This window comes from Eumetopias jubatus, unplaced genomic scaffold (assembly GCF_037043125.1).
Source record: "Eumetopias jubatus isolate StellerSeaLion01/CBP00866 unplaced genomic scaffold, mEumJub1_p1.0 scaffold_12, whole genome shotgun sequence".
In the NCBI taxonomy this organism is placed as follows: Eukaryota; Metazoa; Chordata; class Mammalia; order Carnivora; family Otariidae; genus Eumetopias; species Eumetopias jubatus.
In genome coordinates this window covers 79,330,444-79,356,300 of record NW_028274818.1, presented here as the reverse complement: position 1 = coordinate 79,356,300, position 25,857 = coordinate 79,330,444, and the positions used below count along the sequence as shown (strand labels likewise).

General features: G+C 44.7%; 1 protein-coding gene across 3 annotated transcripts in view; it reads left to right on the top strand.

Annotated features, from left to right (window-relative positions):
• CPPED1 (calcineurin like phosphoesterase domain containing 1) overlaps positions 1 to 24,568 on the top strand; it is a 102,180-nt gene extending 77,612 nt beyond the window's left edge. For all 3 annotated transcript variants that reach the window (XM_028117528.2, XM_028117526.1, XM_028117527.2), the window contains exon 4: positions 24,070 to 24,568. In XM_028117528.2, the coding sequence (XP_027973329.1) occupies positions 24,070 to 24,299 (230 nt within the window). In that variant the 3' untranslated portion in view covers positions 24,300 to 24,568. The remainder of the gene's footprint in view (positions 1 to 24,069) is intronic.
• Positions 24,569 to 25,857: the final 1,289 nt, after the last annotated feature.

Sequence of the window (25,857 nt, the reverse complement as noted above, 5' to 3'; positions counted from 1 at the left end):
GAGCTCCTCAGCTCGTCCTTTGATCTTGAGTATGTAAATCACACCTTCTGCAGACAGATGCTGTTGGAAAGCAGGGAGGGATCTGTGCCACCCCTATAGACTCAAGTCCAGGGCGGCTCTTACCCAAGGATAATGGGCACCAGAAAAAGCTTACCTAAAACATGGGAACTGTAGCTCTTAGCCAAGAGTGATGAAATAAAAATAAAGGTTGGCTTGGGGCACCTGGGTGGCTCAGTCGGGTGGGCATCCGACTCTGGATTTCAGCTCAGGGTCGTGGGATGGAGCCCATGCTGGGTGTGGAGCCTGCTTAGGATTCTGTCCCTCAGCCCCTTTCCCTTACAGAGTGCAGGTGTGCTCGAGCACGTGCTCTCGCTCTCTCTTTCTAAAATAAATAAATCTTTAAAAAAAAAAGGGTTGGTTTGGGACATTACCTTGCAAAAAGAGACAAATCATGGCAATCCATTTACATCAACTTGTATTTGATAAAACGTTGGTTGTTATTGCAAATGTGTGCCAACTCTTAGAATGAATCAAGCGTTAACTTGGTTTCCTTGGTCTAAACAGTCTAAAATAATCGTTCGACGGCATTGTGCATTTGACAGCAGCATCACCGAGGGCCATTTTTGCATGAGAGAAAAATAATTGCAGGTTTCATCAGTTTCCCTAAGGGTCTCTTTTTGAATCCATCAGTAATTTGATTATTGCCCTTCTCGGGAACTCTCCTGTATATACATCTGTGTGTTTCTTCTGCTAGAGCCTTCCATGTTGATGACTTTCCCTTCTCCCAATTCTGGCCATTCTCCAAGTGTCTTTTCATTGGCTTTCTGAAACCCCATGTCTTTAGCATGATTTGTGATTCAACACAAAGGTGCCTCTGCTGGGTTGTACAAGGTGGGTTTTGTTTTGTTTTTCTCTTCATTTGTAAACAATCTCTTCATTAACATTTTCTTGTTATTAAGGAGTTCCTTCTTTTCATACAGCTGAGATCTTATCCTATGAGCATTTTAGAAGCAGAAGATGATGTCTTACACAGCATTATCATGTGTCATTAAAAATGTTCCCCAAACCACCAATATTTTAACTACACATAGACATACCATGTTCATTGAACTCTTTTGCCCTTATTGGACACTTAAGTCTTTTCGCTTTTTCTCTGTGATAACAACTACTGTCTCGAACTTCTTTGTGCACAAATAGGTCCAAATCTTAAACTAAAAATGCTTTTCCATTTTTTATTTATGAAACCCGTGCCTAAAATTGGTCTTGCTAAAGCCAGATGTGACCTCCAGTCATATTTTGCTGAAGAGATTCAGCGTTCTGATTGGAAGAGTTACTGGAACTCTTGAACACTGGGGTTGGGTGCTTTGTCTATTGTCACATTCATCTTTACATGTTGAACCCTTAGTGCACACATTCTCTGCATTTGGAAACTGCAGGAACACTGAATTGTAAGCATCGGTCCTACCCTCAAGAAGCTCGGTCTAGGGGGAAAAGTCAGGGAAGGAACCAGAGAATTATAGTCAATGTAGATGTCTTAGAGGGGACTTCATGATGCATGAGACATTTGTTTCTAATATTTAAATTCCTCTCTCCAGAAATCACGTCTGAAGCCGTGCAAATACTTGCCTTGCTACCTAGTTGTTAGGGGCATGGTTTCCCATAAGAACGTGAGAATTGTGTCATACCTGTTGGTTGGATAGCTAACATATCGGGACATTTCTTCCCTTCTTCCTGTATCCTTTTTTTTTTTTCATCCTTCTTTTCATTCATAACCACCTTTACTTGATGGCTGCGTCTTTATGATGAAATCACTCCATCAAACATTTGTTTTGATGGGGGCACCCATTCAATCCAGTAGATGTTGGGGGTTGCCTACTCTGTGCCAAGCCCATATATCATGACAGAGACAGCTTTCAAGGGAAAGAAGTCTTTTCTGTATGAATCATCCATCAGTACATAGAAGCACTGTGATCACTGTCCCCATTTCCTGTCTTCCGATCAACAGCTGTCTTAACCTTGTCAAGGTCGCTGACCCTCTCGTCAGAGGTACCCATCCTTAAAGCTAAAGCCAAGTGCCTCTGGTATAACAGGTGGCGATCGAAGGGGACGTGGGCTATAATTGTATAAAAATCATATAATTACAATTTTTTCATTCTTAAAAACTGTGAAAGCAGATCTTACAAGATGTTATCTGTGGGTGGTGGGAATATAAATTATTTTTTGTATTCATCTGAATCTTTTAAGTTTTTCCAAAAAAAAAAGAAAAAATAATAAAAAAGAATCCCTACAATGACATCTAGGTTGGCAGATGGTTTCTGTAAATGGCCGGATAGTACATATTATTTGGCTTTGTGGGCCAAGAGGCAAAATTAAGGGTATTACATAGGTGCTTATATAAACCTACCTAGAGGCATTTAAAAAGCTAAGAAGCATTCTTTATTCATACATCTTATAGGAAAACAGACAGCAGACTGTAGTTTCCGAGCCTATGGTCCAGGTACTTAACACTGACACTTAATATTTAAGGATAATAGTTACAGAGCCATCGGTTTGTTTCAAAAAATTATGCCATGTAGCATTTTCCACATTTAATCTTCAATGTGCAAAGCTTGAAATCTAAGGGAGGAGAAGATTGCCCTTCTTTGTTTTTGATTGACCACATTTTGGGTCTTGTAATGACACACTCTGCCTCCAGTGTGTGTTGTCTGTTTCTCACCTCCAAATTGCCTCTGAGTTGTCATACAGACGTGGCCTGAGGCGACCGAGCCCCCTTGCCCCTCTTCTGTGCCGCTGCACTGCCTTGGGTCCATGCCTCGGTCCCATTGAATGTGTGATGCTTGGGAAAGCAATTTCATTTTTAAAAAATTTTTATTTTATTTATTTGACAGAGAGAGACACAGTGAGAGAGGGAACACAAGCAGGGGGAGTGGGAGAGGGAGAAGCAGGCTTCCCGCCGAGCAGGGAGCCCGATGCGGGGCTCAATCCCAGGACCCTGGGATCATGACCTGAGCCAAAGGCAGACGCTTAACCAACTGACGCCATCCAGGTGCCCCGAAAGCGATTTCACGAGCCCGAGAAGGGATGTCGAGAAAGTCACTGACAAAATAGTGTTCTCATGGAGTTCCACCCTATCCAGGAACCGTCGTGGGACCAGCTGGAAAGCAAGGGAAGTCCATTCTTTTGTAAGAGCTTCCAAAAGCCAATTTATGTAGTGTTTAAAAGTGGATTATCAGTCACCCCAAAAGGAGAGTTACTGTTGTAAAAAGCATAGGGTAGTATTAGTCCTTGTTGGCCATACCAGGAAACACTAGCCAGCTTGCCCAACACAGAGAATAAGGAGGTTTATCATCTCATCGCATAGAAGGCTAGGCCTGGTTCAGGCTCTCAGCCAGGCCAACTCGAGGATCTGGATCTTGCTGTGAATCTGCTCACTGCCCCCCCGCCCGCCACTCCACGTGGCCCTTTCCTCAGATTGGACCTTCTCAGATGGCTGCCATAGTCCTGGATTTGATGCTCAGAATTGACGGGGGCTTTTTTTTTTTTTTTTTTTTGTATTTCTTGGTCATTAACATATTTTTTATTATGTTATGTTAATCCCCCTACATTACATCATTAGTTTTTGATGTAGTGTTCCATGATTCATTGTTTGTGCATAACACCCGGTGCTCCACGCAGAATGTGCCCTCCTTAATACCCATCACCAGGCTAACCCATCCCCCACCCCCTCCCCTCTAGAACCCTCAGTTTGTTTTTCAGAGTCCATCGTCTCTCATGGTTCGTCTCCCCCTCTAATTACCCCCCTTCATTCTTCCCCTCCTGCTATCTTCTTCTTTTTCTTTTTTCTTAACATATCTTACATTATTTGTTTCAGAAGTACAGATCTGTGATTCAACAGTCTTACACAATTCACAGCGCTCACCGTAGCACATACCCTCCCCAATGTCTATCACCCAGCCACCCCATCCCTCCCACCCCCAACCACTCCAGGAACACTCAGTTTGTTTCCTGAGATTAAGAAGTCCTCATATCAGTGAGGTCATATGATAACGTGTCTTTCTCTGATTGACTTATTTCGCTCAGCATAACACCCTCCAGTTCCATCCACGTCGATACAAATGGCAAGATCTCATTCCTTTTGATGGCTGCATAATATTCCATTGTGTATATATACCACCTCTTCTTTATCCATTCATCTGTCGATGGACATCTTGGCTCTTTCCACAGTTTGGCTATTGTGGACATTGCTGCTATAAACACTGGGGTGCACGTCCCCCTTCGGATCCCGACATTTGTATCTTTGGGGTAAATACCCAGTAGTGCAATTGCTGGATCGTATGGTAGCTCTATTTTCAACTGTTTGAAGAACCTCCGTACTGTTTTCCAGAGTGGGACAGGGGGCTTTTTAAAAGAAATAAAACCTTCCCCAGGATCCCAGCAGCTCTCCTCCCACAGTTCCATACACAGACCTGTTCCCATCTGGTGGCCTTACGAGGAAGATTGCCACAGCTGCCTCGATCCTGGCTCTGGGGATAAAGCCCATGACTTCCCAGAGCAGGACATTTCCCAGAACAAAATCGGGACTTTTTTCAGCAAAAACAAAAAGGAAGAGTATGGGTATTAGAAGGCAGCATTGTCTGCCGTGGCCAGGAGGAAAGAACCCCACGTTCACGCCTTATTTCAGAAACAGTGTCGAAAAGCACTGTGTTCCCATTGTGCCCTGAGCCTGTGCTGGGGGGTTACACACATCATCTCAGAAACTCACAGCAACTCCATGAGGCATCTATTATCATCCCCTCTTTAAAATCAAGGAAACGGATGTTTGGGGAGGTGGAGTAGAGTGTCTTGTGGCATTTGAGTAACAGGATTCAGAGTTAGTGCTCATTTCTCTGTCCCTGTCTTCCACTCTCTTGTTAGTAACAACCAGGCCTTCATTAACAAGGAGCGTGGTAGTTCTTTTGCAGTATCAGAAAACACTGGAACTCTGCTTTTCCTTTGACAAAACAGGGAGATCGGAGTTTCTCCCCCACAGCACCTACTAACATAGAGCTTATGAGTTGCTCAAGTTTCATATATTCATTCACCATCCATCTGTCCGTCCGTCTGCCAATGGTCATTTATAGAGTAGCAGCTCTGTTCTCGTCATTCTGAGGATGGATATCCAGTTAAATAGATTTGCTCTCTGCCCTCACAGACCAGCAGGGGACACCAAGGTGGGAAGCAGGCAGCCCCAGGACAGAAGTAGAGGAATGTGCAAGAATCAGGAGGAAGGAGAGGAAGCTTCGTTCAGCTGGGCCAGGGATGATCTCCTCCAGGAGAGGAGGAGGCCGTGTCTTGAAGGATGAAGGAGAGTGAGCCAGGCAGATGTGGGCAGGAAGGGAGCACTGAAGACAAAGGGCAGAGCGTGAGCCCAGCGTGTGCCAGAGCCGGCCTTGAAACCACTCGTGAGTGGAGCAGGACTCTGGTGTTTAGATGGCAGGGAAGAGGAGCCAGATCCAGGACCCTCAGGTATTAAAGAAGCATGTAAAGGTTTCTCATCAATGGTTTTGCATTTTAGAAAGAACAACCTTGCTCAGTCTACCCAGGATGCATTTTCTCTTTCCCTACCAGGTTTTGTTCAGGTTGTCAGTGTGACAGGCTGAAAATGCTCCTTTCTAGCCCCCCTTACACCTGGTGTGGCTACTGGTCCCAGTCCTGGGATTTAGCAAGTGGAGCTAGCTGCAAACCTTTTTGTTTGCCCTTTTCTCTTGTTGCTGCTTGGAACTTGGACACAGTGCCTGGAAGCTCTGCAGCCATCTTGGAGTCCTGAGGACAAAGCCACAGGCTGAGGATGGCAGAGCAGAAAAACAGAAGGAACCAGCATTCTTAGTGAAATCCTTGAGCAAAACTGTACCCACCCTGTCTACCTGCCTCCTTTCTTTATATGGGGCGGATAAATACAACAAATACAACGTGTTCGAGCCACTGACAGCCGACTGTCGTCCTGATACACCTAGGGGCGGAAAGGAGGGCAGCTGGGAAGGCAGGAGGGTAAGGAGAGCGGGCAGTCACAGAGACTGTCCTGAGGGCAGAGGGCTGAAAAGGCTGTGAGCAGGCTCTAGCAGAAAAGCAGGGGGACGAATGGCCTGCATCCCTGGAGCAGGCGACTGGTGCGCTGGCCCAGGGAAGCCCACAAGAGGAGGAGGCACTGGGGGCGAAAGAAGTGAGTGAGTCAGGAGGAGAGGGCCTTTGAAGAAGTCCAGGAGCTCTGGGAAGTGGAGTTGTCATGGGCGGTGTGGCTCAGGTCAGGTGGAGGCAGTGGTCATCCCACGGAAAGACAAGGGTGTGGACAGAGCCCACCGTCTAAGGGGGTCATGGAAAAGCACGCTATTTGGCATGTGCCGTACTGCAGTCTTGCCATCTCTCTTTCTGCAGTTCCTGAAATGGAAGCTGACTTTTCTAAGGTCCTCATGTTTCAGTGGCGACAGCTCCCCTCGCAGACCTCTCTGGCTCGAGTCCAAGCTAAAGCACTCTTTCCCCAGCACATTTCATCTTCGACACCCTGCCAAACATCTCCCTTCTGCAGCTTACTGCCACCTCTGTCTACCTCCCTCGAGTATTTTTGGACAGATTTCCAGTTTGATACATGAACATGCCGTCAGTCAAAACAATCTTTTTAATGAGCCTCTTGTCCTGACAGCTGTGTTTAAGATAGGGCATGGAAGCCGGGTAATGGAAATCTAGAAAATTGTCCATTCTGGATTGAAACCTTAATGTGTGCCCCGCGCTGCATCTCACACACAAGCCCACCATCTTCTTTTAAAAATAAAGAGGAAATTATGAATAGTGAAAAAGATGTAATTTGTGCAAATGAAAAAAAAAAAGATCTTCTGATCAGATACTTAGAGAAGGCTCAGAGGAAGGTCTAATTATTGAGCGCCGTCCGAGTACGTCACACTCAGCTTCCTGCCATGCAGCCTTGGGCATGGCTCTGAGTGTCCCTTGATCTTCGAAGTAACCCTGGGGGTGGTCAATATTAGTCCTGCCTTCCACCCGGGAAAACTGAGGCTCAGGGAGTTTGATGGACACGCTACCTCACAGAGACTGAGGTTCAAGCTTGCATTCCCCTGACCCCTACCCCAGGCTGCCACTGCTTTTTTGGCAACCAAATATTAGTATGAATAAAACACAGCCCTCCTCTTGCATATTCCACACACGTTTTGAATCTCTGCGTCATCAGGAAGGGGAAAAATTAAATTACAAAGTTGAGCAAAGCTTCCCCTGTAGATAAATAAGAAGTGAGTCTGAATTTTGTAGGAGCATTAATTAATTTTTGAGTCCAAGTCAGGGAGTGGGGCTCCACTGCAGCCATACCCCGTGGGCTTTGGCTGTGCAGGCAGCCAGGCACCTGCAGGCCTTGGAGAGGAGTGATTTCCCAGCAGCGCCGCTCTGTGCCCTGGATTTTCCAAGCTCAGGTGGTCCCAAAGGCAGGGGAGGCTCGTGTCCTATAAAAGTGTAAGTGGGTCCGGAGTGTGGAAGTGTAAACATCATGTTCTAAACAGGACCTGGGCCCCTCTCGACTCTGCTGGGTGTTGGTGTGATGACTCCGACCAGCCGCTCTCTCCCCATCGGCTCTTCTTTGGGGCTTTTGTGGTAGAACCACTTAACAACCCGATCAAGCTGAAAATGCACAGCCCTTGGTGCTGCCTGGGCCACTTCTGTGCCATCGGGAATTACAGTTCCATCCCCCTCTCTCACCTTCTTGTAGTTTTAATTAAGAGGAGCCTTGAACCAGGAACAATATAATTTTTGTGGATTATTATGGAGTTGAGGCAAGAAAGGTGTAATTTCTTGAGGGGAGGAAATTTTTTTAAAAAGAAAAAAAAATCTCTTGTGGTTATAGAGTATGAATGAGTTGGCCATGAGTGAAGGTCATTTCAACAACTGGGCCATTAATTCCTACCCAATCAAAAAAAGAGAGAGAAGAAAAGAAAGAGTCCCAAGAGGAGGCTGTGGATCCTTAAGACAAGCCAGATGTTTCACGTCACGTGAACCAGACATCTAGGCAAACACCTGAGGTAACCAGATGTTTGCAAGCTCCGTAGTGCCCACAGGAGAGGGCGAAGCACGAACCCCGGGTTCCAGCAGCAGCCCCGTCCAGGAACGCCTGGTGCCGCGACAGTTTAGTCCTCACCAGCCACCTGGGCTCACGCCCATCAGCAGGCTGGGTCCCAGCTCCTGTAGGAGACAATGCAGCCCTGGCCCCAGGTCAGGTTGCGCAGAGGCAGGGCCTCTTGGCTCAGGTGCTCCGTACACCTGGGAGTCTCTTCCTGTGCTAATGATCCTGCCCCAAACAGGTACAGATGGGATTCTCCCCTGAGACCCGCCAGAGTGACTGGGCTATGAGACTCCTTCCTCCCAGGAGTGGTTTGCTCCCAGGTCCCCGGGGCTCTTTGATAAGCTCTGCTAACTCTGAGTTTCTCCTTGTACCTGAGCAGTGTGCAGAGCTGAAAGGCGCTGAACCCACCTGACCTCCCAGTTTAGAACGATCATCTAACAGCCTAGATTTTTACATACTGGAAATAGAGTTTTCAGAATTTTATAGGGTGCTTCTGAGATAGAGCTGTATGTCCTGAGTAGAACAATGAAAAGATAGTGTTGAGTGAATAAAAGCAAGTCACACATCCATAGGTAGCATATCCCATTTTTGTGAAATTGTGTGTATTTGTATATACGTGTATTGCTATAGACATATACCTAATACCTGTATTATCAGTGTAGACAATTTAAAATATCTGGACAGTACACAGTGAACTAAAATACATATGTATTTTTCTGATCTATTTGAGGGTAAGCTGCATGCATCATGTGTGTTTGTTTTATTATCCCTTCTTACACAAAAGGAAGGCTACTGTGTATGCTTTTTGCGCTTTATTCACATAATTTTTCTTGGCTGTCATTCCGTATTGGTTCATGGAGATCTTCCTGACTTTCCCTTACGCTGCACTGTTGTGTACCATAGCTCATTCAGCTGCTGCCCTAAGGCAGGCATTACTTTTGAAGGCAGAAACACAATAAAGATAAAGAGTGGAAAGGAAATTTTAAAACCACCGAAAAGAGCAAGCTGAAGCTCTTAATAGAAAGTCTTTGTTATTTGTAAAGTGGGTGGGACTGTGGGAGAAAGCGGCAGCCAGGAACCCTTGGGCAGCCCTGGGACTCACACAAGAGAGTAATAGGAAGTCCAGCTGACCTCCTTAGGTCAGTGTCTGAGGGAGGTTCCCTGGAGCAGGGAAGTGAGGACACAGGACCGGGCCAACAACGAAGCTAATAAGCAAGGATGTGTGCTCAGGATTTCAGCCGGATCCAGCTGGAGCTCCAGAGCATGAATCACACCACAGCGGTGGACCCCTCCTCTTAAGGCAGGGGGGCCACGTCCTCCAACCCCCACATACAATAATCCGTTTTAGGGATGTGGAAAAATTAAAAGTAGTACAATGAGGCTTGTTTACGGTGCCTGGCCCGTAGCAGGTCTTCAAAAGGTGATAGCTATGACGATTATGGCCATTGTTCCCTCTCTTTCCCTCCCCCACCGCACCATAACAGCTTTATTAACATTCCATTACCATTAACGTACCATACAATTCACTTATTTAAAGTGTACAGTTCAGCAGTTCTCAGTCTATTCAGAGTTGTGCCTTCACCACCATGGTCAGTTTTAGAACATTTGCATGACGCTGTAAAGAAACCCTGCGAGGCGCCTGGGCGGCTCAGTCGTTAAGCGTCTGCCTTCGGCTCAGGTCATGATCCCAGGGTCCTGGGACCAAGCCCCACATCGGGCTCCCTGCTCAGCGGGGAGCCTCTTCCACTCCCCCTGCTTGTGTTCCCTCTCTCGCCATCTCTCTGTCAAAAATAAATAAAATCTTTAAAAAAGAAAGAGAGAGAAAGAAAGGAAGGAAGGAAGGAAGGAAGGAAGGAAAGAAAAACCCTGCACCCTTTTGCAGCCACTCCCCACTTCCTCCCTCCCTGCCCTAGAAATCTGCTTTCAGTCGCCATAGATGTGCCTGTCTACTCTGGGTATTTCCCATACTAGGAGTCCTATGCCACATGGTCTGGGGGTTGACCTTTTGCACTCTTGGGTCATTCATTCACTGGCTGTGCCCCCCACCACGGCGTTAGTTCAGTCATTCAGGTCTCAGGAGCAGGGCAGCTGTGAGCAGTTAGCAGCGACCCTCCAGCAGCAGCTGGATGCACCAGCCTGGAAAGGGGCCTGGTGAGGACACCGACAGCATCCACCAGTGTAAATCGTGTGAAAGGTCTTAGTTAAGAGGACAGGGATTACCCAGCATGACAATAAAAAAAAAAAAAAAAAAAAAAAACAGGGAGGATAGCGCTTACTCAGAATTTCTGGATAAATGTGTGTTGTTCTGGAAGTCTCCCTTTTAATCTTGGAAAGGCTCTGTCTTGTAAGATCACCAAGGAATGAAATCTCAGTGACCAAACTCTCACACCCTTGGTTAGAATTTTTTTTTTTTAAGATTTTATTTATTTATTCATAAGAGAGAGAGAGAGAGAGAGGCAGAGGGAGAAGCAGGCTACCCATTGAGCAGGGAGCCCGATGCAGGACTCGATTCCAGGACCCTGGGATCATGACCTGAACTGAAGGCTTAACCATCTGAGCCACCCAGGCGCCTCTCCTTGGTTAGAATTTAAGTTGCTTTCTTTCCTTAAAGATAATTTGACAGTCATATCCAAAGTCTAAACTATGGGAATATGGAAGACTAAATTTTTCCCCAGAGATTAGGAATAAGGAAAACTTGCCTGTTTTCACCATTCCTATGTAAGAGCATATTGGAGGTTCCAGTCATTACAAAAAGCAAGAAAAAGCATAACAATCAGAGAAGAAGAAATAAAACTGTCCCTATCTACAGATGATATGATTATTTACTTAGAGAATCCCAGGAATCTACAAAACAATGACTAGAATAAATGAATTTAGCAAGGTCTCAGGGTATCAGGTTAATAGACACAGTGTATTTTTATATACCACCAATAAACACTTGTCAAATTGTAAAAATAATTGTTTGCAATAGCAGCAAAAACCAGAAAATACCCAGGAATCACAAAGGACATGTAAGACTTCTGCCCTAAAAACTATAAAAACATTGCTGACATTAATTAAAGAAGACCTAAGTAAATGGAAAGATAGACCATGTTCATGGATTGGAAGACTGTTGTTAATACGGCATTTTCCCCATATTGATCTGTAGATTCAACATAATCCCAATCAAAATTCCTGCAGTTTTATTTTGGGTAGAATCTGCAAGCTGATTCTGAAATTTCTGTGGAAATGCAAGTTACTGGGGTGCCTGGGTGACTCAGATGGTTGGGCATCTGTCTTTGGCTTGGGTCATGATCCTGGGGTCCTGAGATCAAGCCCCACTTGGGACTCCTGGCTGGGCAGGGAGCCTGCTTCTCCCTCTCCTTCTGCCTCTCCCCCTGCTCATGCTCTCTCTCTCTCTCTGTATCTCTGTCAGATGAATAAATAAAAAAAAAAAAATCTTTTAAAAAAGAAATGCAAGTTACCTAATAGCAAAATGATTTTGAAAAAGAAGAACAAAATTGAAAGACCTACCCTACTTGATTTCAGAACTGTTAACCTACAGTGATCAAAGCTGGCATTTAGTATTAAAAGATGAAGAGATTAATGGAACAGAAAATTGAGTTTAGAAATAAACCCAAACATATATGGTTAATCATTTTTCATCACACATGCTGAGGCAATTCTGGAAATAACCCCAGGGCCCATTAGCAGTTGAATGGGTAAACAAATTATAGGATATCCATACAATCAAATATTACTTAGCAATGAAAAGGATGAACTCTTGATACATACAGTAATATGGAAGAATCTTTCAAAATCATGCCTTCATGATTCTTTCCTGAAATATTTCAAAATCTTTCAAAATCATGCTACGCGGAAGAAGCCAGACCAAAAAAGATTGCGTACTATGTGATTCCAATATATGAAATCCTATCAATCTGTAGAAACAGAAAACAGGTTAGATGATGCCTGGGCCAGGATAGAGGGAGAGAGTGACTCCCAAGGAGCACAAGGAAACTTTTGGGAGTGGTGGGATGTGTTCATGATCTTGATCTTGGTGATGGTTTCCAGGTGTGTACCTGTGTTAAAATTGATCAAAATATATGAAGTTTATGGTTCTTCAGTTATACTTGACACTGTACCAAAAAAGTGGAGGTATTCTTTGACCCAGTAGTTCAGCTTTCTTGTAAAATGTGGAAAGTGTTGATCCTAGAGCTACCTTCTTTGTCTATTTCTACATGTGGTGTGGTTATTTTTGCTCTGCCAAAGGGCCTTTGTGTTTGTCGATGATATTAATAATTCAGTGCTTCTGTTAAGGAAATATTCACTGATTTAATAATTGATATTATAATGGCTTTCGTTCATGAGGAGCCTACTGTGTGCCAGCACAGTATAGCTGTTTTTCATAGCAGCAGCCTTGCAAGGTTATCTGCGATTATCTCCATTTTTCAGATAGTGAAACTAAGGCCATTCAGTTAAAAAAGAGCCAACGCTGGGATTGGATTTCCACATCTGCCCCACTCCAAAATGGCGCTGCTGGGGTACCTGGGTGGCTCAGTCATTAAGCGTCTGCCTTCGGCTCAGGTCATGATCCCAGGGTCCTGGGATCGAGCCCCGCATCGGGCTCCCTGCTCCACGGGAAGCCTGCTTCTCCCTCTCCCACTCCCCCTGCTTGTGTTCCCTTTTTCGCTGTTTCTCTCCCTCTCAAATAAATAAATAAAATCTTAAAAAAAAAAAATGGCGCTGCTCAGTATAGTAGCCACATGTAGCTGGTCCAAATGGAGGTGGGATCTAGGTATAAAATACACACTGGATTTTCCAGACTTGGTATGAAAATAATGTAAAAATGGTAATATTTTATATATTGATTATATGTTGAAATAATATTTTAAATATTGGGTTAAAACACATAACTAAAATTAATTTCACCTGTTACTGTTTACTTTTTAAAAGGCAGCTATTAGAAAATTTTAAAATTACACAAGGGGCTCACATTATGTTTCTCTTGAGCAGGACCACTTCAGAGCCTTTTCCACTTCACATTGTCTGTTTAAAGGACAACTAGAATGTTAATTCAGCAGCATAGATTTATATTTATTGAGCGTAAACTGTATGCTGGTTGAATTTTATAATCTCTCTTATGGGTACACGCATTTACTCTATAAGCCCATTAGACATTTAATTTCAAACAAAAATTGTCAGCACACAATTTTTTTTAATGTTTTAGATCTGAGTTACTTTTTTAGATGGAAGGATGTGGACACTCCTGGTTTCAAGTAAATATAGAAGTCTCTTTCTGACCATTAGTGCAAATGCCCTGAATTATTATATAATTGAGTACTTGTTTATAGAATAATTTTGTGTTCATTAAAGCAGTGGTCTCCTTTGGGCAAATACACTTGTCTCCCCTGGTCAGGATGGCATTCATAGTTTTACAAACTACAAATTACTGTTTTCTTTGTTGTTTTCTTTATTTGTGAGAAGTTACAGAAAAAAACTTCCTAATTTTTGAAGGATTGAGAAATTGTGGCTGAACTTTGATCACCCAAATGTGTTTTTTTAGAAGATGATATGCTTTTTTTTTTTCTCCATTTACTGGGAGTGGCCCTCCGCTCATTTTTGTTAATAGAGTTTTATTGGATCGCAGCCATGCCCACATGTTTACATAACTGTGAATGCTGGTTGTTCCCATGCTGTGAAGGAAAGCAGAGTTGAGTAGATCCACAGAGGTTGCATGGCCTTAAAATATTTACTTTCTGACCTCTTAGAGAAAATATTTGTAGACCCCAGGTCAATTAAGTTACGAGCTCAAAAGAAATTCCATGAAAATGTCTTTAAGACCCCACTTAAGTTAATGGGAGTTTGGGGATGGGAAGGTTTGGATTCGTGAAAGGTTGACACTGGCAGTGATGGGACACTCTGATGCTCTCCCCACAAGGAGGAGGATGCAGACTTGAGCCTGGCACCTCCCTTGTCTCCATTCCAGCCAGTGGTCAGTCCAGCTGCCCTGCCCTCCAACTGAGCCAGACGCTGATCTGGAATCCTGGTACCACCGTGCACTACCCTGGAAAACTCACATAGGAATTTCTCCCGTGTCACACAGAAGCACAGGGAAGGACTAGGGGGTGCCCGTGGGTGGTGGTAGGTCAGCAGAAGCTCTGTGGTGGTTACTTAGCTCCTGCCTCCTCAACACCCTTGACTCCTGTTCTTCATTCTTCACTCACGTGGCCCGTCTCTGATGTGCGTTCAGTTTCCCTCCACTTGGCAGGAGTTTGGTTAAGAGTGCCGACTCAGGGGCCAGACCGCTGGGCTCTGATCACAGCCCTGCCAGAGACAGGCCGAGCTGGGCAAACATGGAATGTGTCTACGTCCGTTTTCCTCATCTGCCAAACCAGGGTAATAACTATGCCTCCTTCATAAGGAAATTGTGGGGCTCACACGATTTAAAAACATGTGAAGTGCTCTTCTTCAGAACAATGACTGATAGTGAGCACTCCATAAATACCACTTACTATCATTATTATTACAAGAATCACTATCCTACTTCAAGTCCCAGGGCACATGTGAACAAAGAACTGGCAGAAGTGGAGGGTGTCACTTAGGTCAAAGCTGCCCCCTACAGGGCACGCCTTACTGGGCCTGCAGTGTGTGATCCTTGGCACTTGGTACCTCTAAGGTAATGGAGAGAGAGCATCTGCTTCTGAGTCAGCCTGATCCAGGTACAAATCCTGGCTGTGTGACCCCAGGCAAGTCCCTTAACCTCCCTGTGGCAACTCAAAACCCTAACCCAATAGTTAAGAACCTCTTACTTAATGAGTCAGGTGGGCTGTACCCCGATTTTGGATTAGCAGCTGCTGGCTGTTGGCAGGGACCACCATCTCAGGGCCCGCCTCTCGGCAACCTGCCTACGAAATTCTTTACCTACAGCACGGATTATTTGTACCTGTTTCCTCTCCGTTCACACCAATTTTTTTTTTTCCAGTGAGTCACGTTTTTTTCCTTACCACTGAGGCAGAATAATGTGAGTGACTACTGATTTACCACACAGTTTTCCGTGTCACAGCTGACAATGTAAAGATGCATTTTCATCAATGTATACTCAGGATAAAAACAAAAGAGGTCCAATTCAAATTTGTTTGCACTTTCCGGGCTTAAGTAACACTAGCACATTAAGGAAGCCAATTTTTAACATTAAAATTGCACTGGGGTACATCCCGATTTCCTGATTGATTTGAGGCAAGCTTCCAGTATTAGAATATCAAATTATATGGAGATTGCATTCCCATCCTCTGATTGATTTGAAATGAATTTGAATCAAGACAGCTTAAAAATAGCTTTTATAGGGCACCTGGGTGGCTCAGTTGTTTGGGCAACTGCCTTCAGCTCAGGTCATGATCCTGGAGTCCCAGGATCGAGTCCCGCATCGGGCTCCCTGCTCAGCAGGGAGTCTGCTTCTCCCTCTGACCCTCTTCCCTCTCATGCTCTCTCTCTCTCATTCTCTCTCTCTCAAATAAATAAATAAAATATTTAAAAAAATAGCTTTTATAGCGTCCTTATGACTTGATACCATGGAGAAATAAATACGAAGCTCACACCACAGAAGCTGTCCTCTGTTGGTGCGCAGGGGCTGTCTTGTGCTGGGGAATTCTTCTGGCGGTAATTTAAGAAGATGCTTGTCATCTCCTTACAGGAGTTCATAATTCAGAAACAATCCATACGTAATACTCAATTAAGGAACCATAGAGGCATGTCGGCCCCAGGTGACTGATGAACAGCCAGAATGGAAATTTGGCATGACTTGTGAAAACACCGCTAAAATCAATCCCCCGTCAGGGAAGCCACGATTTATTAATGCATTCCTTACCTGCACTGAGTTGCGAATCGATGCGTCCCCATCAAAAACTAAGAGAAAGCAGAGATGGGTCCTCGTGGGCTGTCGGCATAAAAGGGACAGGATTGTAGCTCGGGCAGGAGACTGTGCATCGCAGGCCAGCGTGTGGTGTCTGTGTCCCAGTGAGCTGCTGGCCCTGCTTGGGAGGGAGCCCTGAGGGTTGATGAGCACCTGCTGTGTGCTGGGTGCTTGCTGCCCGGTTCTGTGCTCTCCTCTAAACCTCTCTGCCATCCGTGAGACAGGTGTTAATCATTATTCATCTCACAGGGGAGGGAGTGGAGGCCCAGAAAGGGCAGCAGGCTGCCCAAGGTCCCCAAAGAACAGAGCCAGAGTCTGCAAGGCCGGTTCAGCACTTGGGCTCTAACATGAGTTTTCCAGCTCCATAACTTTGTTTCTTCTCCCAGCCTCGGTTTTCTCATCTGTAAAACGGAGGTGATTCGAGTCTCCGTTGGGAGGATGCAGCAAGGTGATACTTGGAAAGTCCTTAGGGTCCTGCTGCTATCCTCCTTCCAAGCCATCCCCATTCTGCTTTGCCTCGATACTGCCCTTACTCGAGGGAGGACTCGGAGAACATACCGGGTTCAGAACTGCTGGGCTTCCCAGGAGGTGGGAGATAGAAACCCCCTCTATCAGCCACCAGACTGCTTCTGGCCCTGGTTCCAGCCCGGGAAGAGACTCTCATGTCCCTCCTCAAGTCTCATCCTTTATGTTTCGGTCTTTCCTGGGCCAGCCGGGAATAGCCCAGAGCCCTGAACTCCGCCCCAGAACCTGGCAGAATGGAGAGTTACTCGCACCCTCCTCCGTTTGACAGACTTCAGCCTCCTGCCTGACCATCCCTTTGTGCACTTCTTTCATGGCCATTCCACGGTGTCTTATTCAGGACTCCAAGGTGTGAAGTTCCTGATTGTACTCATGGGGGCGGCGGGCGGGCTCTCCTTGCTAGAGGGGAGGCCATTCTCAACACCGTGTCCTTGCTCACTGACAGTCTCTTTCATCTTTATTGCTAGTCCTCTTAGGTATCCTTGCTAATGCCACACTCCTCATTCGGTCACACTTGCTGTGACTCGGGACATTAACAATAAACTGTGAGCCCTGAGGGGTTTGCAGTGGAAAGATGGATAGCACACACTGCCAACCAGCGCAGCTGTCCAGGGTCCACTGAGATCTGCTCAGAAAGTTCTGCAGGTCACTTGAACAGCCCCATTAATGCTTCTGTCTCTGTGGACGCCAATAAATATGGCGTGAAACTTGAACATAAATGAGTTTTTACAGCTAATTACGGCTAATGCGAGCCATTTTCAAAATTGCCAAGCATTCCTTCCAGAATATTAGTTTGCAACTATGAATTAGGCATAAAGAGCCAAGTTCCATGCACATAATCTAGTACACAACAAAATAATAACAACACTAAGTGGTTTCTGTCTGGCCAAGAGGAACTCCCCGAGGCCGGTCTGATGGCACCGGCTCGCAGTGGGCCTCCAACCGCACAGGCCATGAAGCTTTGAAACCCCAGGAAGGCCGTGGAGGAAGCAGTCACTTCTGTGGTCCTCTGGTCAGTGTGGTCAGGACTGTTCAATTCTCCAGGTGTGGTGAGGACCCTCTGGGCACCCAACCCAGGGCTTCAGCTGCAAGCATCTGACCTGAACAGCTTGGCCCCTGGGGTGGGGGCACCTCCATTCCATCTCTTCTCCCCTCCGCCCCTACCCACTCGGTCCATCTGGCACATCACCTCCACGCTCTTCACAGCACCTTGATGTTCGTGTTCATGATCATTGATAACATTATACCACGGTTCGAAAGAGTAGAAAACAATACCCTCTCGCTAATCCCAGCCACCAGCACCCCCATGAAATCACCAGTGTGAGCAGTGCAAATGTATCCCAGTTCAGTTGGGGGCTACAAACATACATGCACACCCTCTTATGCATACGCTGTCCATGTTTTACAAAGCCAGGATCACATAATACTTATTAAAATATCTTATTCCTATTTAATAATGTGTCTGGTGTCTTTCATTGCCAGCACATGTAAATCTACCTCTTTTTAAAAATACACCTACTGTAATTTATCCAGTCCTCCCATAAATGAACATCACACACAGTGCCTCGGTGAACACTGTACTGGGTATTTCTGAAGGATAAATTTCTACCAAAGTAGTGGTGTTGGGTCAAGGGGAACGCACAATGAAACGGGAGAGAATAGCACCAAATTACTCTCTGAAATGAGTTGTGTCTGTTTATATCCTAATAACAGTAAATGGAAATAGCTGTTTCCCGCCACCGTTGGATGCCCCATGTAGACCAACCTGGGTGTCCTTCCTTCCCATCCCTGGGTGTGGACCTCAGCCAGCAGATGGCCACACCTGCCCACAGGTGTGTCCCTGTGCCCGCTTCGAGCCCTGACGGCTGTAGTCACAATGCTGTGTTCAGAGCCTCTCAGAAGCAGTTGCTGTCAACATTTAGAGCACATTCCCTTCAGACCTTTCTGAATCCTTGTCAAATGCAAACAGTTCCATCACCACAAGGATCCCTCCTGCCGTCCTCCTATAGCGACACGGGCCCCCGATCCCCTCCACTGCTGCGCCTCACTCCTAGCAGCCATATCTATAATTTTGTCATTTCAGGAATGCTACATAAATGGAATCATACAGGATGGAACCTTCGGGGTTTGGCTTTTTTTAATGAGTATAATTTCCTTGAAATCTATTCCAGTTGTTGTGCGTATCGGTTGTTCCTTTTTTTTATTTCTGGGTGGTATTCCGTGGCGTGGATGTACCACAGTGTAACCGTAGACCCTGTGGAAGGACATTTACGTTGCCTCCCATTCCTGGCTATTACAAATAAAGCTACTGTTTACATCCACGTACAAATATTTGAACATAAGTTTTGGGAAACTGGGAAAAATGTCCAGGAGTTCTGTTGCTGGGTCATACAGTAAATGCAATTTCAACTATTACCAGACTATTTACCAACCAGACTGTTTACCTTCCCACCAGCACTGCAGGCGCGATCCAGTTTCTCTGCACCAGACCCAGCATTTGGTGTCAGGAACATTTTAAAATTTCGTGTTTGATACTTTTTTTTGTTTGTTTTTTTGTAGTCATTCTGATTTTTTCCCCCTGCCTCTTTGCTGGTTGAAAGCTGCATATTCCATTTGGTTGTTTTGGAAATTATCCGTATGTTTTTTTTTTAAATAAACTTTTTAAGTGTGGAACAATTTCAAATCCACATAAAAATTGCAGAGATAATATAGACACTTCCCATGTACACCTGCCCCTAGTTTCCCGTTATTGGTATCTCACACTAATGTGGTACATTTGCTATAATTAATGAAGTGATATTGATGCACTTTTATTAATGAAAGCCCATAATCAGGTTCCCTTACTTTTTTACCTAATGTCCTGTTTCTGCTCCAGGATCCCATCTAGCATAGCAAACCTCTCTTAGGCATCACACCTCCTTAGTCTCCTCTGTGCTGTGACCATTTCTCAGACTGCCCTTGTTTCTGATGACCTTGACAGTTTTCTCGAGAAGTACTGGTCAGGTGTTTGTAGAACGTCTCTCTGTGGGGATTGGTCTGATGGTTTTCTCATGCTGGAGTCCTGGATTGGGAGGAGGAAGACCACACAGGTGTGCAGTTTTTATCACAGTCATCAAGGTGCATCAGGGGTGCAGACTAACAACCTGACTTCCCATCCCTGTTGATGTTTGGCCCATGTCTCCACTGTTAAGTGACTCTGGGAAAGAAGTCCATATGCACAGTCCACACGTACAGGGAGCTTCAGCTTCCTAAGGGCAGACGATCGACATAAATTATTTGTTCTTCTAAGGTATGGGAGATTTTGTCTCTTTTTCCCACATTTATTTATTTATATTAATTTGGACTTGTGGATTTATTTTTTATACTTTGGTACGAGTTTATTTTGTTGCTTACGTTGTTAAGGTTTGGCTGTGGGGAGCTCTTTCTGTTGATTCCTGTGTCTCTCTGACACACCCCCATCAGCTCGAGCTTTTGAGCACTTCCTTCCTTTCTGGCCCAACAAGATGCTCCAGGCTCATCTTATTTATTTCCTGCCCCAGTCCCACAGTCAGCCAAGTCTCCGAGGATCCTTTTATTGGAGAATGGTATTAGAAACCAAGATCTGGACGCTAGGTGTGCTCATGGCCAGTATGTGCCCTTGTTTCTAGGCACTGACAGCTGACAGAGCAAGGAAATACGTGTCTTTATACTAACCTGTGTCCGTATACATCTGTCAATGTCTCTGTCATTCTCTGTTTTTAACATGGTATTAAGGTAAACATGAGTTCATACTGATGTCTCCACCTCCCATCACTGCCACACGGAGCATTCTGGCCTCCTTCCCTTCCCATATATTTTTTTTGCATTTTTTTTTTATTGAGCTATACCATAAAATTCACACTTTTAACATGAAAAAGTTTGGTGTTTTTTTTTTTAAAGATTTTATTTATTTATTTGACAGAGAGAGACACAGCGAGAGAGGGAACACAAGCAGGGGGAGTGGGAGAGGGAGAAGCAGGCTTCCGCGGAGCAGGGAGCCCGATGCGGGGCTCGATCCCAGGACCCCGGGATCATGACCTGAGCCGAAGGCAGACGCTCAACGACTAAGCCACCCAGGCGCCCCAAATTCAATGGTTTTAATATAGTCATGAGGTTGTACAGCCATCACCACTGTCTGATTCCATACCATCACCATTCCACAAAGAAACACTGTGCCCATTAGCAGTCACTCCTGCTTCCCCTTGTCCCTCCCCCCCAGCCCTCAACAAACAATAATCTTTCCGTCTCTGGCGTTGCCTATTCTGGACATTTCATATACATGGAATCATACGGTGCGAGGCCTTTTGCATCTGACCTCTTTCACTGCCTGAGCGTGATGTTTTCGAGGTCAGTCCATGTTGGAGCATGTGTCAGTACTCTTCAGTCCTTTTGACAGCTGGACAATCTTCCATCAAATGGATGTGCCACATTTTGTTTATTCATCAGTTCAAATGGGCATTTAGGTTGTTTCTGCTCTTTTGGCTACTATGAATAATGCTGTTGTGAACCTTCATGCACAAGTTTTTACATGGCTGTGTGTTTTCCTTTCTCCTGAGTAGATACCCAGGAGTGGAACTGCTGGGTCACGTGGTAGCTGTATGTTTAACATTTTAAGGAACTGCCAAAGTGTTTTCCAGAATGGCTGCACCATTTTATATTTCCACCAGCACTGTACAAGGGTTCCAATGGCTCCAGATCCCTGTTCTTTTCCATCTTTTTGATGATAGCCATCCTAGTGGATGTGAAGTGAAATCTCATTATGGTTTTGATTTTCATTGCACTGATGATTAGTGACATTTAACATGTTTTTGTATTTTTCATATCCATCTCTTCATATTTTCTGGATGTTAGACCTTTATCAGGTAGATGATTTGCAGATATTCACTCCCATTCCATGGGTTATCTTTTCATATTGTTGATGGTGTTCTTTGATGCACAAAAGTTTAAAATTTTGATGAAGTACAGTTTGCCTATTTTTAATTTGGTTGCTTGTGCCCAAACATTTTTAAGAAGCATGTTAATTACGCATTTTGTTCTAGCAAAATAAAATTATTTTCATTATTTTCTTCTTCCTTCCAAACATGACAATAGCTTTTATGTGCTCTAATTATCCATTGAACGTCCCATCTTGACATTCTTGAGCTTTAGTTTCACTTTTACATTTTAAAAAAGAGGTTTTCAAAGAAAATCAGTAGTTAATTAAATTTACCAAAATATTTTTATCAGTGTTAGCTCATCATTGTTTTTTAATATTTCATCCCTTCCTTGCTGAAACATATCTCCTAATAATTCTTTCAGTGAGGGTTTGTAAGTGGTAAACTCTTCGTCTTCGTATGCCCCAGCATGTATTTCTTTTGCCCTTTAACTTGAATGATGGTTTAGCTGGGTATAAAATTTGAGGTTCATAGTTGCTTCCCCTCAGCTCTGGAAGGCATTACCCTTCGATTCTGTTATTGCTGGAGTGCCTGCTATCTAATTGTCATTCCTTTATAGTATTTCTGCCATGATATATTTTTAGGGTTTTTTTGTTGGATGCTCCACAATATCCCCATGATACAAATTGATTTTTATTTATCCTACTTAGTTCTTTATATCTGAAGACCTATATATTCCTTCATTTTGGAAAATCCCCAACAATTGTTTCTTCAAGTTATTCTTACTATTATTTCCTCCTTTCTCCTGTTGCACCTCCTCTTAAGCATACATTGATACCCCTTTATCCATTCTTTGGGTTCTTTGAACTGCGTGTTCTTATTGCTTGTGTCTGAGTCTCTGTGTTGTCTTTTGGTTGGTTCAGTGCCTCCATTCTGTCTCTTAATTCACTGATTTCCTCTCTGATTAGTGTCCAGTTTAGAATTTATCCCATTTATTGAGAGTTGTCTTTGTGTTCTGTTTTAATGGCTGTCTTTAATGGCCACTGTTTCTAAGCTTTCGTTACCAGTTATTCTCACTGAATTCATGCCTGTTTTGTTTCATAACATCTGGTTCTTTTCCTTTATTAAGGACTTTTTGATGCCCTAAACATACTCATTTTAAATATTTTTCAGGCAGTTTTATATCATTCATTTCACCTGGAGTGAATTCATATTCCTGATTGAGGAGTCTGTAGACTGTCTTAGCATGAAATTTCTTCACAGTGGTGGAATTTCTTTCAGATTCAATTTGATTAAGAGGTAATTTCAGCTTTGGTTTTTCCTTCACTTTGCCTCTTGAATAGCTTCTCCTTGTCTAGTGGTTTGGGTCACCTCCACCCCAGCCCCCACCCAGGGCCAGGTCTTATTTATAGTAGAGCTTGAGGGCCCTTGCCCACAGTCACGCTGAGAAAACATGTCTCATTTCCTAGACTTGAGCATGTGTCTGTCCTTCATTCCTAGACCCATAGATTGCTACAAGCCCTAGCCCAGTGCTGTGCTGCAGTCAGCTCCTACCCAGTTCATGAAAACCAATTATTAAATTTTAAGGAATTTTGTGAGCTCCTTGTTAAACAACCATTAGTAAACATTAAATTCTACAAACTCACCATTAAATAAATTATAATAAAAAGCAAAGGTAATAACTACTCAAAACTGATTATTTTCTAACTATCTTGCTATGTGTTGCTATTACCATGCTGGCAAGGTAGCTCGCAGCTTGTGTGTCTGTGTGGTAGAAGCACTATATAATGACGCTACCAGGCATGTCTTCCCACGTCTGGGCAGTGACGTCACGTCATCGGTAATTTGAAATCAGCCACCATCAGAGTGTTCACCCCCATGGAAATTAGTAAACATTACAGATTGGTTCTCTTTTATTTTCTGGAGGACTTGTTAGAAACACCTGCATACCACGACCCTAGCCCCAGGCAGCAGGCTGCAATGGTTTTTTGCATCCTCTTTCCATCAACAGAGGTTCCCACGCCAACTCTCTTTCAAATGGGGGCCGGGCTTTATTTCCTCCCGTCACAGAAACTGCTTGCAGTCTCTGTCACCCTCCAGGAGCTTAACTCCCAGCAGCACTGTAACCCCTCTTGCTACTCTGCCTTTCTGCCTTGTTTCTCATCCATGGAGCTATTTGTTTTGATTTTGAGGCCACTTCTGTCCTTTGGTTTTCTTTTTTAGATTTTATCCATCATGGCTCTTGAGTGTGGAGCGGAGGAGGTACATTAAATGTTGAGCATGCTGTGCTGTCTTGAATAGAACTCCATAAACATTCTTTTTTCTAGACATTTAACTTCCATCATATGGCTGTTTATACAGGCCTCAAAATATTTCCTTCCGCTTCCTGTATCTCTCCCAAAGTCGGTCACTTCATCTTCTCTCTTCTTTTTCCCTAGCACTTTCTTGTACCACTTATGACAAATGTGTTAATATGTTGTATCAATAAATTATCCTTGCGAGGATTCTGGATGTCACATATGCAGTCTTCTCGTTTATTATGCACTGAGTAATATTAGTGCATTTAATTTCATAACATACTGTATTGCTCCCAGAAGGAAGCCGTGGAGCCCCCAGTTCCCTAAATGGAGATCCTTGGCCCCCTAATGTTTTTGTTCCCTCCCCTGCAGGTGTCACAGCTGTGTTCTCAGGCCACTACCACCGGAATGCCGGGGGCACCTACCAGAACCTGGACATGGTGGTGTCGTCGGCCATCGGGTGCCAGTTGGGCCAAGACACCCACGGGCTCCGAGTCGTGGTGGTCACCGCCGAGAAAATCGTTCATCGATACTACAGTTTGGATGAGCTGAGTGAGAAGGGAATAGAAGACGATCTCATGGGCCTAATGGAGGAAAAGTGACTGCCCCTTGAGCCTGTGTCTGTCCTTCATTCCTAGACCCATAGATTGCTCCAAGTCCACGGTTCACTTCCACTGGTTTCTTACCCCCCTGTTGAAACATAAAAGTATTCCAGGCCGATTTGTGGATTTATGTCATTTTGCATAAATCAGAGAGCTGGGTCCTATCCTCCTATCCTAAGTTATATTCAAAATAAAGAGCTGCCCTCCCCTTAAAAAAGAGGGGGGTGGGGAAAGCCTGAAAACAAAGGAATAAATGATATTAGAATCTTGCTGCCTTAGTGTTTGAGTCAGTTCTCCTAATGATGTGTTTCTCAGCTCTGCCTGTGAAATCGATTGCTTCTCCGTAGCAGATGGTAAAAGTCTACCTGTCACCCTCCATCCCACCTTGATATCCAAGTGCGGTCTTTGATAATTCCGTGAACAAACCGCATCTGATTGTCTTAGATTGTGTTCACGACTCCCAAAATACTAGGCAGAAACAAAGGTCATCGCCTTTCCATCCTAACAAAGCAAATCATTGTATCCCATTATTAGAGCTGCGTGGGCTTTTTTTTTTTTTTTTTGGCACAGAACTGAGTAGACAGCACTTGCTATTAAATTTTGAGACTCCTACTATTGTCGACGATGCATTTGATGCTAGTCAAAGTTGAATTTGCCTTCTGGGTGACGAGAAAAGCCTCCTTGGCACACAAATTGGCCATCTCTATAAACCTCCCCCTCCCCCCCAGAGACTAGAACTGAAGCCCCAAAGCACCGCCTCTCTGTCTGTTTTGAGTTTCTTCACGGTCCCCTCCGAGGGCACAGGAGCTCCGCAGATTGGCATTCTTGTGTGATGGGGATGGCCCTCTTTGCTGTGTCTCCTTGGACAGAGCAAGTGGGAGTCATGCAGAGTTCTGAAAAGAAACAAAGCAGAAACCCTGGCGGGCACAGAAACAATACATTCAGCCCTGTGATCTGAATCGGCGCCGACTTGGATGAAATGAACAGGGGGCAGGATCCGTTGGCAAAGGAGCGCGGGTGGTTTAAGATCAACACCGTTTTTATGTGAGCTCCTTTGCCGCTGCCTCTGTGCGGCTGCCGACCACGCGAGATAGCATCTGTTGCCTCGTTCGATGGGGAGCCCCGGCACTCCGTCCCACCTGAACAACCTCACAGCGCCAGGTGGTGGCATCCGTCAGACCCAAACAACCAGTTACAAATGAACTGCAAAGTCCATTAAATCAAAAGACTTCTTGTTAAAAAGTTTTAGTCAACGTAGCAAAACCGTGAAAAATTAAAGAGAAGGCTAATTGCATATGTAAATTCATAAGGCACAAAAGACAAGAAGTTAATTATGCTACAGATTGGTGATGCACCAGTAGCTCGTTGTGTTGTGGCACAAGAAAATTAAAATCTTTCGGGCGCCTGGGTGGCTCAGTTGGTTAAGCGACTGCCTTCGGCTCAGGTCATGATCCTGGAGTCCCAGGATCGAGTCCCACATCGGGCTTCCTGCTCAGCAGGGAGTCTGCTTCTCCCTCTGACCCTCTTCCCTCTCGTGCTTTCTATCTCTCATTCTCTC